At 38.7% G+C, this 16,030-nt stretch overlaps 1 protein-coding gene across 47 annotated transcripts in view; it reads left to right on the top strand.

Moving 5' to 3' along the window:
- LOC135290230 (uncharacterized) overlaps positions 1-16,030 on the top strand; it is a 54,978-nt gene that overhangs the window by 8,145 nt on the left and 30,803 nt on the right. For 4 of the 47 annotated variants that reach the window (XR_010352950.1, XR_010352949.1, XR_010352948.1 and 1 more), the window contains exons 3-9: positions 2,614-2,720; positions 7,664-7,773; positions 8,567-8,730; positions 10,738-10,780; positions 11,670-11,720; positions 12,544-12,611; positions 13,058-13,335. The exons of 1 other annotated variant lie outside the window; for it this stretch is intronic. Coding sequence is in view for 2 of the 46 variants with exons in the window: in XM_064404131.1 (XP_064260201.1) it covers positions 4,712-4,868; positions 10,738-10,780; positions 11,670-11,720; positions 12,544-12,577 (285 nt within the window). In the remaining 44 variants the exon portion in view is untranslated. 42 more of the 47 variants (XR_010352956.1, XR_010352957.1, XR_010352934.1 and 39 more) reach the window with 41 other exon arrangements.

Consider the following 16,030-nt stretch of genomic DNA (forward strand, 5'->3'; position numbering starts at 1 on the left):
GTTTTCAGGATTTGATATTAACTGGGGAACTGAGATCCAAATATTAGTCTTAAAGGTTTGCACCCTTCCCTATGTATCTTGGATTTGAGTCAGTCTTCTGAGTACAGACACTTTGGCATAGCTTTCCCCACAGGATCAATTTTAGAAAAATGTCCTAGGCTGACTTTATATGAAAAAGTTGCAATGAAAGAATTTCTATTTAAAAAAAAAAAAAAAAAAAAAAAAATCAAACCAGGAATCCCTTTTCAGAAAATTGCAATCAGAGCAGGATACATTGAAATCTAAGCAGGTCATTCAATGCCAGGGAGTTCTTTATCAGAAGATTCATCTTGCCATTCCTGTTCCACAAATTAGTTTTTTCTAAAGCCTTGGAGGTGCAATGATGGGCAGAAAAATATTCCACTTTCCACAGAACTACTTTCCAGTACAAAAGAGCTAGTTTTCTGAGTTTAGTCTGAGTTTTATTTCAGGTAAATACACAGTGCTTTGCTTGTTTAGCATAGCAGCCCATCTCTCTATACTCTGTTGTATAGACTTTTCTTCAGTCTTCTACTTTGCAAAATTCCTTCCGAAAATTCCTTCCAAAATTTCATCATTTCATTCAGAGTGTGATAAATTATAGTTTTAATATCAATGAATATTCAACCTTTAAGAGCATTGATAGGAATATTTGAAAATGAGGACTGCTCTTTTCAGAACAGGGCTACTCATGTAGTTTACATATCTTATCTCAGGTAACCTTATCAACAGCAGCTAATAATCTGCCAAAGCTGTCGATAGCAATCAATTGATGAATTCACTGCTGAGATTTTAAATTTTCACTGTTCTCAACTAACTTGGCACACCTCACTGGCTAATCTGAAAGCTTCATATGATTATGTACTGAGGAGTACAGTTTTAAGATTATGTTAAGTGTATCAACCACAAATCCAGAGTTTCTCTTTCACTGCTTGTAATACTAAACATGCAGTATTTTTTTCTAAAATTTAAAAATGAATAGAATTAATGGTCTATTTTAATACATATAGCTGCAAAATCTAATTCTGACATTTTCATGTCATTTCAATTCTATATTTTCAATTTCTTCTCTGAGGGAAGTGTCTCACTTAAAAAATTTTGAAAAGTAAAGAGTCAAACTCAAATGGCTAGTAAATTCTATGTGCTAGTTCTATAAATAAACTACGAGGATGAAAATATTTGAGCTAGTAATCTTCCATGCAAATTAAAGTCAATCTAGGCAGAAGAATACCCTCCAAAACTCTGTAGAGCAGTACTGAACTCTTTAAGTTTCAGTCTTTACTAAAAAGATTGAAAGAAGTTTTTTTCATTTCTTTGTTTTACAGGATATAATTTAAGTGTCATTGAATTTTTTGGGTTATGGATAATAACAACATTTGCATAATTCAGTTGTACTAGCATTAATAGGTCTTCCTTTTAAGGCTGCCACATTGAAGTCTCCTGTGATGAAAAAACAAATTTCTATCCTACAACTTTCAATCCTACTTGAGTGAAACTGTGCCAAAATATGAAGAAAATCTTCTAAAATCTTTCTTCTGTCTTATCCAGTAAGTCTCAAATCACAGTTCAGTGGGTGCCTTGTCCTCACATCAGTGATAGCAGACTATGAATGATTATTATAGGAACAGTGAAGGGCTCGTTGTACAGGGTCCATAGCCTTATGTATGTTCAGAGCTTTTTGCATGTCCTTTAATATAATGAAGCTGGATGTAGCTGAGGGCACTGTCTTGAGAATGAACTCCTAAAGGGACTGACCAGGGTTGTGTGGCTGAGGTCTCTCATAGCTTGAATAAATCATTTGGCTTTTTCCAGGCCTCTCTGGCAAAGTATTTCCTGGAGGATTAATGGAAGCTGATGTGCCAGTTGGCACTGAGATTCTGAAATGAATAAAACACTACCTGGTGTTCTTTAACATCTTCTAGTCTGTTTTATCAACTGCCAGAAAACATTTCAAATTAGCATGTCACATTCTATAGACAACTGAGAGACACATTCTCTCAAACACAGTGTATTAGGCTAAATAATGTAACATATTGTTTGAAAAATCAATAGATCAAAGTAAGTGGGTTTGGTGTCTCACAGATCCAAGCAAAAAGTACATTATAAATCAAATTAAGCACTAAAACTCTGTGAGAAAAGTCCACCACATAACAGTGATTACTCATTTACTTGCTTTATCCTCTCTTGCCAGTATTTCCTATTTGAAGATTACACCATCAAGAAATAATGCTGATGGTTGTTTTCAAAGGCTTTTTGTCATATCTACTTTCTAAATCTAAGCAAATCGTAAAATTCACAGGAAATGAGCAGCAGCACCTTTCTAAAATCTAAGGACAAAAAAAGATAATTTATAGCTATACTATTTTTGAATGAAGTGTGCACTCTTCTTATGCCAGAGATATTCAATTGATTGCATAATTTTATAAATTGCAATATTTAAAACATTAGAAAATTGCAGTGTCATCTGCATTTCACCAGAAATGCCTCTTGAGAACGGGTTGAATTCACCATCACGGATGTCCACCAACAGATTTCCCTTTTTCCAAAATTAAAGTCTCTTCCTTTTTCATTTCCTAAGTAAGGTTTTTTCCTCAGAACTACCTCATTGAGGATGACTACACCCTGTGATGAGATCTTTGATGAGGAAGTGATTTCTGTGCAGATCTTGAACTACTGTCAAGAAAGCTTTTTGGATTTCCTAGGTATGAAATTAATTGAGTTGTAAAAATCCACAAGAAAGCTAGTAATAAAACAGTTGAGAATATAGAGATTAAATTAATTAAAAGACAGGCTTGAGCTTCCACTCTAGTTTCTTCACTTCAATGGAAAATTAGCCTGGTCTTCTTGAAGTATAATACTAGAAGGTCAGTGGATGAAATAAGGTCCTAATTCTGTGAATGATAATGGGACACAGATGTCTTTTTCTCCCTTGGGAAAGACAGCTCAAATCAGAGACTTCCAGCTTCCTCCTTTCCGGCTTAATAAATCTTAAATAACTTTTTTGGAAAATAGGAGCTGCTATCCTTCTTTGCAGCCAGGGAGTAGATATAACAGAGTTAAACACCTCATCAGGCTAAAAAAAGAATTTGACTCAGATTTCATGTTATTTTAAAAAGTACACATGACCTCATTTGCTGACCAGTCATACCTAGAAACAAAATTTGTTGATGGAAGATGAAACGTGATTGTTTTCCAAGAATGAATACATTCTGTTGAAGCTCTTGAGCTGAGTAGAATTCAAGAAGAACTTCTAAAATCTATTTTTAAATTAAATGCAAATCTGTATTTTTAAGATCTGACCAGCCTCTGCAGCCAATCAGGTGCGGAAGGGGCATTGCCTGGAGCAGCATGGGAGATTTAAATGGCTCCAAGGAGCGCAAGGAACAGGAGCTGGCAAATAGGACTTGGTGTGTCAGAAGAATGTGACATGGCAGTGTGCACAGCAGTTCACACAGGCAGGAGAAGAAGGAAAAGCACAGCCACTCTCCCAGCTCCTGACTGGGGTGTTAGGTCTTTTTTTTGAACTCCCAACTTGAATTGCCCACACTTGAAAGCCATTCTAGTAGGAGCGTGGTGACCCAGACAAAGCTCCCCAAGAAGGATGTAGCTTTCTGGTCTCTGTATGGAGTGCCTGAGCCTGGTGTTAGCACCAGGAACTATTAGAGGACAGAGGAAAAGACAGCTGTGGGCAGTGTGAGTAGGTTGATGATCTGCTCTTTCTGGTGTCAGAGCTTAAAGAGGAGGTGGACAGGCTGAGGAGTACCATGGAGTGCAAAACGGAAGTAGACTGCTGGGGTCAAACTCTTCCATCCCTGAGACAAGCTCATTGGATGGAAGGACAGCAGGTGTTGGAGGAATGTCACAAAGGAAAAAGGAGACCTAAAAGATGTCAGAGAAAGGAAATGGGTCCCTGCTAAGGGGAAGAATCCCTCCCAGCTTCTCTCTCCTTCCCAGGTGCCCTTACAGAACAGGTATGAAGCCTTGTATCTTGAGGATCAGGCAGATTACAGTGAAGAAGGTATCTGTAGAGTCCACCAGATAAAAACAGTCAACCAGACAGAACACAATTTCAAAAAGAAATTCTATTTCTATTAAAATAGAAAGAAAGGTAGTTGTAGTGGATGACTTGCTTCTGAGGGGCACAAAGGGCCCTGAATGCCAACCAGACCCATCCTACAGGGATGTCTGCTGCCTTCCTGGGGCCTGGGTAAGGGATATTACCAGGAGAGTCCCCGGAACAGTGTAGCCAACTGATTATTACTCAATGCTGGTTGTCCAGAGGAGCAGTGAAGAGGTTAATAAGTAAAGCACCTGGGTAATCAAAAGGACTTCGAGGCACTGGGTTGCCTGTTTGAAGGGACAGGAGCACAGGTGGTATTCTCCTCAAGTCTTTCCATAGCAGGGATGAACTCCAAAGGGAACAGGAAAACCCACATGACCAATAAGTGGCTTAAAGGCTGGTGCCACAAGATGAATTTTAAGGGTTTTGATCATGGGGCAGTGTATATGGCACCAGGCCTACTGGAGAGAAGATGGGGTCACTTATCTAACAAAGCAAAAAGGATTCTAGCCCATGAGTTGGCAGGGCTGCTTGAGAGCAATTTAAATTGCGTTTGAAGGGGGAAGCAGATGAGACCAGTCTCAGGGATAGCATGCCAGAGTCGGGGTGAAACCATCAGCCCAGCTGAAGTGCATGTACATTAATGCACAAAGTGTGGGAAACAAACAGGAGGAGCTGGAAGCCATTGCGCAACAGGAGAATTATGACACAGTCACCATCACTGGAACGTGGTGGGGTAACTCACATGACTGGAGTGCTGCAATGGGTGGCTACTTGCTCTTCAGAAGGGGTAGGCAAGGAAGGAGAGGTGGTGGGGATTCAATATATTGGGGAGACTTGACAGTATAGAGCTTGAGGATATTGATGATGTGGTGGTATGCTTCTGGGGGAGGATCAGGGAGAAGGCCAGTGAGGCAGATACCTGGGTTAGAGGCCTGTTCAGAACACTGACTCAGAAAGTACCTTGGGAAGCAGTCTTTAAAAACAAAAGGGACCATGAAAGCTGGACATATTTCAAGAAAGAAATCTTGATGGTGCAGAAGCAGGCTATCCCTAAGTGCCGAAAAATGAGCCAGTGAGGAAGACCAGTCTGGCTGAGCAGGGACCCTGCACAGGAACACAGGTAAAAACCAAGGGTGTATCACCTTTGGAAAAAGAGGCAGGCAATACAGAAAGTGTTTCAGGATGCCACTTGGCCATGCAGAAAGAAAATTAGAGAGGCAAAAGCTTAGAACTTAATCTGGCCGCTTCTTTATTATTAAAAGATAATACATGTTTGTGTAAATACGTTAATAACAAAAGGAGGGGCAAGGAAACTCTTCATTTTTTGTTGGATGTGGGCGGAAATATATACTGAAGATGAAGGAAAAGGCTGAAGTACTTAAATCCTTGTTTTCATCAGTCTTCATCTGTAAGACTGATGATCCTTAGGACAACTGGCCTCTTGAGCTGGTAGACAGGACAGGGAGCAGAATGGACCCCCTGTAATCCAGAAGGAAGCTAGTGACCTTCTGAACTTTTTAGAAGCTCACAAGCCTATGGGACCAGATAGGATTTATCCTATGGTAGTGAGGGAGCTGGCACAATAACTTGCCAAGCCACTGTCTATAATTTGTCATGACTTCTGGCTAACCTAGAGGTCAACTGACTGAAGGTTGGCCAATGTGACATCCATCCACAAAAAAGTCCAGAAGTAGGATCCAGGGAACCACTTGACCTCAGTGCTGGGAAAGGTTATGAAACAGATCACCTTGAATGCAATCACACAGCACATGCAGGGCAGCTGGGGAATCAGGTGACCCAACTGGTGGATGCAGGAAAGCCTGTGGATGTTGTCTATCTGGACTTCAGCAAGGCCTTTGACACTGTCTCCCACAGCACACTCCTGGAAAAGCTGGCAGCTCACAGCTTGGGCAGGAGCACTCTGTGCTGGGTTCAGAGCTGGCTGGATGGTCAGGCCCAGAGAGTGCTGGTGAATGGTGCTGCATCTGGCTGGCAGCCAGTCACCAGTGCTGTTCCTCAGGGGTCTGTGCTGGGGCCAGTCCTGTTTAATATCTTTATTGATGATATGGATATGGGTATTGAATTTACTATTAGCAAATCCATTAATGACCTCCAAGTTGGGCAGCATTGTTGATCTGCTGGAGGACAGGAAGGCTCTGCAGAGGATCTGGACAGGCTGCATTGATGGGCTGAGGCCAGTGGGGTGAGGTTCAACAAGGCCCAGTGCTGGGTCCTGCCCTTGGGTCACAACAACGCCAGGCAGTGCCACAGGCTGGGACAGAGAGGCTGGAAAGGACCTGGGGGTGCTGCTGACAGCAGCTGAACATGAGCCAGGCTGTGCCCAGGTGGCCAAGAAGGCCAATGGCATCCTGGCCTGGATCAGCCATGGTGTGGGCAGCAGGGCCAGGGCAGGGATTGTCCCCTGTACTGGGCACTGCTGAGGCCACAGCTCAAGGGCCCCTCACTGCAGACAGTGAGCTGGACATTGAGGAGCTGGAGAGAGTCCAGAGAACTGTGGTCTTTATTACTCAATAACATACACCTAGAGAGATTTTAACTAAGAATCATTATTTTGTTGTAAGTCAAAATTATAGACAATAAAATTATAGTTTCATATCATGATAGCACTTATACTATTGACAGCATGAGTGGTATTTCAGAGTCCAATATGAAGCACACTAAAGGCTTAGAAGAATGAGGACAACAGAACTTCAAAGTGCATTTTTAAAGTAGAACTCACTTTGGTTTAAGCTCAGTTTGAAATCATAGAATATGAACAAAAATTGAGCTGGAGGAAATGTCCTTCTAAAATTTTCCTGCTTTCACTTTACCCTAGCCCTGTTTTGTTTAGGAAGCAATAGATACTGTGAATGAGTTAGGGATAGTAACATATACCATGTGATTAACTTTAGATTTATTTAATAAACACACTGAGTATGGAAACTAATTACAGATGTAAGGGGAAAGGAGAATTTATAAAGACAGACTATGTTGCTGTTTTAAGTTATTAAAAATTAGCATATTGAAGGACACTTGCACTTTTATTTTTTGTAACTCCCCCTTCCTCCCATACATTAATGTGTAATTCAAGTCTTGGGCATTACGAGCTCAGGTATAACCCTAAAATACTGTCTGGTTGTAGAATCTTTGTTCATCTTGCCATGCTTACCAAGTAGAGTAAATTGAGTCAATGGAGCTGCTCACAGGATTTTATTGAAGGGACAACAAAATCCAGTTACATTTTTGGTATGACACATTTTTTCCATTCTTATCCATAATTCATTTGTGCAAGTGGGCTTTTTTTACATTCTAATAAACAACATGAAAGAAAGAGCTATTCTCATGGCATTTGCACAACAACAAAGAAGTGTTGAAATGTGTACAGTAGCCCTTTCTTGTGATATGTTTAGGCTGATTTCTCTGATTAAGGTGTTTAGTCACCCAGTAAACACAATTATTTAATGTTACAGCAGTCTCAGGTTTTTTTTATTGTATAGAAAACCAAAATATGAATAAAAATATTTTATTAGGATAACATTTGAATTGGGAATTATTTTTAATTGTTTTTGTACATTTCACCAGGGAAAATTACAAGTTCTGCATTGTCCAGGAATTCTTTCCCATCTGAAAAATGATGTTCATACAAAACAAGAGCAAGAAAAGAAAGCAGCTACTACATTGCAGGAATAAAAGTATGTTGAATCTAAACCACTGAATTGTTTTGCAAAAAAAAATGTAAATAGATTTCAAAAGCAACTGTTTACTAACATTTTCAGAGTACCTATTCAAAGCTTTCTTGTAGGAATATTGACCACCACATCTAAGATATTTTTTTTTTGCAGGTCTTTCTGTAATTGTGTTGCATCTGATGTATCATTTTTAACAAAACTAAGTAAATCTAAAGGGAACAGAAACATTCTTAAGCAGCATGCAGCATGAATCAAAAGGGATATATTACGACACTAGGTGATGTACCAAGTACAGTTCTAGAGACCACTAAATAATGAATGCATAGTACAGCTGCTACCTCCCAGTGGTTAGGAATGGGAAGTGTCTCACTTACAAGCATTGACATGAAGGTATGCTTCAAAATCAAGGGCTAACAAATTATTTGAATTCGATAATACTTACAAAAGCACTACTTTTATTTTTACTGTAGTTGATAGGACTTGAAGATAAGGAAGTGGGAATACTTCTTTATTTCAAGATATATCACAAAAAAATTAATATATTGGTCTGTTTAAATGCAAATAACTACAGGTAATCTGTCTGTTTCCACTTGCTTAATGGAAATTGCCTTCAAATTCAGCAATTATATTTTGCCCTCCATCTCCAATCCTCATCTGCCCTTTAGCCTCTCATGGAAACTGGAAGAGTTCGATGTGCAAATGACTCCAGGGTCATAAAAGCAATTAGAAGTATTGAAATCAGTGGCACTTTTAATTGCTTGGAGCTTCTTGAGCACCTTTCTTTTTTTCTTCTCAGAAATGCTTGGGAGGTATTCACTGACTCAAAGAATCACAGAATAAGCTGAGTTGGTGAGGACCCATGAGGATCATCTAATCCAACTCCTAGTCCTTCAAAGAACCATCCCCAAGAGTCACACCCTGTGCCTGAGTGTTGTACAAACACTTCTTGAGCTCTGTCAGGTTGGTGCTGTAACCACGGCCCTGGAGGACCTGTTCCAGTGTCCAACCACCCTCTGAGTGAAGAAACTTTTCCTGACACCCAAACTAAACCTCCCCTGTCACAACTCCAGGCCATTCCCTTGGGTCCTGTCATTGCTCACCACAGAGAAGAGATCTGTGCTGTCCTTCCTCTTCCCCTCCCAAGGAAGTTGTAACTTCCTTGAAGTCTCCCCTTAATCTCCTACAGGCTGAACAGACCAAATTACTTCAGCTGCTCTCATACAGCTTCCTCTCAAGGCCCTTTACCATCTTTGTTGCCCTCCTTTGGACACTCTCTAACAGCTTTTTACCTTTTTTTGTGCTGTGGCACCCAGAGGTGCCCCCAGCACTCAAGGTGAGGCTGCCCCAGTGCAGAGCAGAGCAGGACAATCCCCTCCCTTGCCCGGCTGCCCATGTTGTCCCTGATGCCCCCAGGACAGGCTTGGCCACTGCTGGCTCATGTTCAGCTTGCCATGGACCAGAAGCCCAGGGCCCTTTCCATGGCACTGCTGTCCAACCTCTCATTCCCCAGTCTATCTGTACATCCCGGGCTGCCCCATTCCAGGTGCAGAATCCAGCCATTGCCTTTGTTGAATTTCATAAGTTGGTGATTCCCCACTCCTCAAATTTGTTGAGGTTTCTCTGCAGGGCCACTCTACCCTTGAGGGAGTCAACAGTTCCTTTCAAAAATCAGATGAGAGAAGTTTTGCAATGACATTCAGCCAGCTCTTTGAGGATTCTTAAATGCATCCCATCAGGTCCCATAGATTTGTAGGGATTCAGCTGCAGCAGCTGATTCTGCATAATTTCGGTGTCAGCTGGGAGTTGATCATTCTCACAGCAGTGATGCTCCACCTCAGGGCACTGAGACCCCCCTGTTCCATCATTCATGTTGAAAACAATATGTCAGGAGAAGGACTGAGATGTTCATCAAAGTGTGCTTGCCATTTACATTGTTACAGTGGAAACTGAGTATCCAGATGCAGCAGGAAAAAGTGTTAGTGATTTATAAATAAACAGAAATGTCCATGTTCAATGTAAAATTATTTTAGCTCATAAAGATCCAGATGTGGCCATAATAACATTTTCACTATGTGCTTGAAACTTAGGTGTTCAGTAGTCTTGAAATGCAATTGCTAGATGCTCAAGAAGCTTTCCTAGCATCAAGTAAATTCCTAGTATTAACATGTAATGTTGCATAAACAAGCCTGTCTCACACAGCTGATCATTTTAGCACAGGAATAATGCATCAATTGTTAATGTGGATAAACAAAATTCCACTTTGCTTTTGTTGTTAACTTCATGAATACCAAACATACAGGATTTAGCTGAGTTGAAATGAGTCTTTGAGATACAGCAATAAATTACTTCTATTGTGCACTACTTCTAGTACCGTGCTTCCTTCTGAATGTCCCTTTAATTTCCACCTTTGGCATGAGAAAGTGATTACATGACAATTTTCAGTGTGGCTTTGAGTTAAGGTTTGGGCCTATTTAGCTATGGTTAGCTAAATTCTGTTTCAGCCCAGCTTGGGGTTTTTTAGAGCTCATCCCCACCCCAGTCTGTTCTGTTTTCTTTTCTGCTTTTTGTGCTTTTGGGGTTTTTGTTTGTCTGAAGATTTTTGTCCAGAAAGGTATAAATGTAGATTAAAAGATACAATTTAAAACTGTCACAGGCAGGTTCAGTTTGGTACCTCTATAAAAGCACGAAAACTGAATGTAGTTTTTAAGGCTCAATGAATAATAAATTTTAAAAAGTAACTTAAAAACTAATAAAAACTAAATTATTTGTGCTTGTGCTGACTATTGCAGTTACAGTGCTTGCAGTAAATAATTTTGTGGTGGGTATCTTCCTGATACTAAAAAACAAAACAAAACAAAACAACACAAAATAAAAACCCAAAAAAAAAAAAAAAAACCCAAAAACCATGAGAAGTACAACATTACATAAATGAGAAAAAAAATATAAATTTTCCTGATGTTTTTTCAGGCCCAGACTGCAGTCTTGAAAGCATTGGAGAATTAACCTTATGGTATGTTCACCTTCTGCCACTTTGTACTAGAAGCTGTATGTGAGATATGTAAATACCAGCCTATTTTAATTGAATAATTAGTCTTCAAATGCAGCATAATATCATAAGCTGAGTATTTATGTTACAATATCTCTTCCCTTTCTGCCACAGAGATTTTTATAATTTGTGAACTTGCTTATACTAATTTCTAGAGGGAAAATCTTGTCTGCCTTCTGTGCTTGGAACGTATTGTGCATGACATTATTATTCTTAAAAGATCGTTAATTGACAGTGAAAAATATCTTGAAACATATGAGGAATAGCATCTGACAAGTCAACATTTCACAATTTGAGGATAAAAACATATCCAAATCACAGAAACTATTATGGTGGACTAAAATAATAAGCAAATCAAGGTCTTGAGCACTGAACATTAGAACCAAGGAGAATGTTTGATTGTTTGTGTAGAAGTTATCCAAAACTTCACTGAATCAAGCAAATGCTGTTAGTGAAATAATGCACAAAAAACCAAATTAACTTATGGAAGAGCAAACCAACAGACAGACTTTTTTACTACACGAGCACAGAAAGGCAACTTCAGAGAAATTAATATTCTTATGGGAAGGTGTTAGTGAGACAGTAATATCCCTACAAATTTTTTGCTTTGATATCCTACTCTGCTAACCCAGACTTCATGCACTCTTGCTATTCTTACCACTTAAGCGTGAGTGCCTTCAAGTAATACATTAAGGAAATTGATTACCATCTCTTACATGCTTATCCTTTCATTTTTTTCCCCTGAGAGGGAAGCTCATGCAGTTGGAAACTATCTTCTCTATTTTTATGTACGCTTGATGTGCACAAGTAGAGATATCAATCTAATTGATCTGTATGTCAGTCCATTTGATAGGAAACCAGACTGTGGGAGCACATTTTTGCACTTGGAAAAGGAAATTGAGAGGTTTGTGACAGCCAGTAGTTCCCACAGTCCTCTCCTCTGTAGTCATGGGGCAGTCTGGGGGAGTGCATTATCCTCTGAAAACACCAACAAGTTCTGCCTTTAATTCTAGCACAATTTCATTGTGCTGTCAGTATGAAGTTGTTGACCATGGTCCTTACAAGGACCTCATGGGAATAAGTGTAAATCAGTGCAATACAAAAAAATTCAAAGTTGCAAATATGACTTAGGTGTCAGTGTCCAAATGGGGATATTTGATAAAATTTAAGACTTTTTTTGTTTTCTAGGTGCTGGGAACTTAATTTAAATGTATTTATATTGATTTATAGATCTGTAATTCTAAATCAGAGTATAGACATATAGCTGGAATTCATGCATTTAAATAGAGAATTAATTCATTTACTATTAGTACTATATTTTGCCACTCAATTGAATTATTAGTTATGTAAAATCATTGTAAGTTTTAAGTTCATATACTTTGTGAAAGTAGAGCAAGATGTTTGTATCTTCAGTACTTCTATAATTTTCAAGCCATTTCGATTTCCTTAAGTACATCTCCCCATTTCTATTCTGCCTTGAAACATAAGGCTAGAAATGCCTCATACTCTGATGTAATTGTCGCAAACATTCTTGAAATGAATGAAACTAGTTAAATGAAGCTGGTTAAAATAAGTGAAGTTAAAATATAAATATTTTCTACCTAATTTTTTTTTTTTTAGAGTGGAGGAAACAGGTGCAAGTGATTGATTGTTATCATCCTGTTCTTACATCAGTAATGATCTACAGAGATTTATGTTATATTTATTAGACCTTCATCTCTGTTCAGTGTATCTACCATGCTGACTGGTACAACAATATAAATGAAAAAACCTGAAAATACAACTCATAAAACTGGTAAAAGCACAATAATTACCTGAAGTAATATGTTGTATTTAATTTTTGAGTTTCAGATCAATGTCTTCCCATCACATTTATGATCATATCTTTAAATAATTAAAACATTTTTGTTTGAACCTGATATATGTGTTGAAATTCTAAAAAGTAAAAGTGAGCAGTATCAAATAGCAGACACTTCTTAAGAAATGCATTAAATTATAGTTGGAAGCAGCCTTTCCTGAAGTACACCATCGCAATGAAGATGAAAGGTGTTAAGCCTCATGGGATTATTTTTTGCTGAGACAGAAATTGGCAGAAGATGTAAACCATTTATACCATGTGTAGAGATACAGCGAACCATAAGATCATGCCCCCAGTACAATCCTTGTTTTATATTTTGTTGTATTTTCCTTTCTGGTGTGTTAGATTTCTATACTTAGGTGACCACTGGAATTCTTGTTCAGAGTCTCCAGTCAAGCACTGTGATGATGGTGGCCAGGTGGGATGTCCATTAAGTGCTCTCACTAAGTCAAGCAGAATTCACAGAGTCACGGAATGGGTAAGGTTGGAAGGGACCACAGTGGGTTATCTTGTCCAACCTCCCTGCTCATCCCAGAGCACATGGCACAGGATTGTGTCTAGACAGTTCTTGAATATCTTCCATAAGGGAAACTCCAAACCCTACTGGACAAACTGTTCCGGTGCTCAGTCACTGCGCAATAAAGTTCTTCCTCATATTCAAGTGGAACTTCCTGTCCATCACTTTCTGCCTGTTGCCTCTTGTCCTATTGCTCAGCACTACCTACTTATAGACACTGATGAGGTCCCCTCTCAGTTGTCTGTTCTCAAGGCTGAACAGACTGAACTCTCTCAGCCTTTCCTTTTGAGATACTCACTCCCCTAATCATCTTGTTTTGTTCTCCACTTTTGCCAGTAATGATTTGGTAGACTTCTCATGTTATCTTTCCTTCTTCTTGTTCGTATAGTTCATGGAGACCTATTTAGTTTAGTCAGTCCTTTTATGGAAGATTTTTCTTTTCTTTGATCATCCTTTTTTCCTCTCTTAGTTTTTCTGTTCTATTATAATATTCTTCAGACAGAAGAACCAATCCACAGGCACTGTTTGCAGGTGCTATGCAGATTTATATCATACCATAATGATGTTTACTGTTCTATTTTTTATTCCTTCCTTGATTACATTTTGTTTACTTTTACACTTCTGCTGCACACTGAGCTGATTTCTTTATGAACTTTTCATAAAATTACTTTCTTTAGTAAGGCTTTAATTATTCAAAAATTTATTTTCTAAGTGGTTTTAGCTCTCTAATAAACTTATCACTGGGTCATACTCTAGCTTACCATTGCCATGGCACACACATAACTTTTTAAAAACTATGTCCCTGGTAATACACTTATTTAGCAGATGTACTACTTTGCCATGCTGCCAACAGGGAGACTGTTGGAGCCCCACCCCTTAAAAGAGTAATGGCAAGGAAAATGGCACGGTCATGGTAAATTGGATATTGATCTGTGAAGCTCAGAACCCTTTCCTTAATCAGCACTGCCCTCTGATGATCCTTAGCAAGTAACTGCCTGTCAGTCATGATTCAAGAGAGAAGATTTCCTCCCACACCAGTCCAAAGCCCCACCTTTAGGTAATGCGTGGTCTCAGTGATTTGCAGCTGCAAATTGCAATGGAGAACAGGTAACTCCAGATGTAAACACAAAACACAGTTATTTCAGGAAAGAAATTTACAAACAAAGGAGCCAGAAATAATGAATCCTTTACAGAGAAGAGGCTTCATGAGTCCTCTTTTACTGACTGCTGGATGTCCTATTTTTGAAACCAAACTGTTCCTTGTTTATGATGAAATGAAATAATTTGATAGACAGATGACAGGCATGCTGTGTACCAGAGGAGCAGCTGTTTGCAATATCATTAAAAATTCTGGCAAACCCAAGGATATTGAAGGCAGCTGCTAGACACTTTCCAAAGTATCATGTTACTATGTTTTTTTACTGATTCTTGGGAGTGCAATTAAATTTCTTAATAGTAACTCTTTGAATTTTATTTCAAGGCAGCTGAATTAGACTTCTACTTCTTAACTGACTTGCATGAAAATCATCATTTTTCTGTGGATTTAGAAAATTGTACCAAGTCACAAATATTTATTAATGACTCAAATATAATATCCTAATGTCTTAAAAAAAAGAAAGAAAAAAAAACAACCTAGTGTGAACTTTGGAGCTAATTTAGTACTTTTTTTTGTTTGTTTGCTTACTGAAGGTGTTTCTTATTAATAACAAAATGGACAGATTATTTTGTGCACTTAATTCCTTGAGGCGCCTGTATGGTTGGTATTTTTTGCTTTGTTATAAAATTAATTGTGTACTTAAAACCTCATTACAAAAGACATGAAACAAAAGTTAATGAACAGATTTTAAAGATTCCAAAAGGAAAAGTCACATAAATATGGCATGTACATGGAAACTATATATTAATAAAAGGATAAATACAAATGGGAAGTCTAGTTTGATGCATCTAGAATTATCTTTACATCTTTCTAGAAAAATAAAGGCAGATGCTGAAATACTCCTCCTCCAGGTCCCTAGTCAAGATAGCTTGAATCAGCCCTTCAACTCTGATTTGATGGGGTTTTTTTCACATGTTCTCTTGGTTATTCTTCCCCCAGAGTTTTATGTTTTGCTGTAGTTGGGATATAGGTCAGCAAGGCTGTGGTCAGAATGCCCTCAATTCAACTTGTATTTGGCTCATTTTACCTTTCAAGTTATGCCTTCTGCCAAGCCAGCTTGGCACCACATTAACTGCCCTTCCATGACTGCCTTGAGGCTGGTTCAGTTCTGCTTGCTTGCAGCAGGTTGTACAAGGCTGTCTTAAGTTATCTGACTGAAAAACTAATTCGTTCCATGGATCACATGTTGCACTTGCAAATTATTGTATTCATAATTATTCATGGGGTTATACTTGCCTGCTGTCTATACAGCTTAACAAACCAATGCGCCTGTGAAATCTCTTCTTAAGAGAGCACCTGCTAAGCACAACTCTGATCTTTACCAGCATCTCCAATCATCCTCATTTTCTTTTTCATTTTCACTTCGTGGAATTTTTCTTCACTTCTTTTATCCTTGAAGTGGATCTCTGGGTTGTGTAGGCTCTCTTAGACATGTTCTGGTTCACATTACAAAGCAGGTAGAATTACTCTCTGTATGTACTTTTCCAGTGACTGAAGAGTCTAGATAACCAGCTTTCACTACATCTCTACTACGTAGACAGTAAAGGAAAGGAGATACAAAGTCCCCACTTCAAATTTATAGCTAAACATCCTATTCAATGGGTAAATACTTTGATTTTGAACATTTCTCTCTGCTGGCTCAGAGTGTTACTTTTATGGATTTTTATATCAAGGAAGTATAAT

This window comes from Passer domesticus, chromosome Z (assembly GCF_036417665.1).
Source record: "Passer domesticus isolate bPasDom1 chromosome Z, bPasDom1.hap1, whole genome shotgun sequence".
Classification (NCBI taxonomy): Eukaryota; Metazoa; Chordata; class Aves; order Passeriformes; family Passeridae; genus Passer; species Passer domesticus.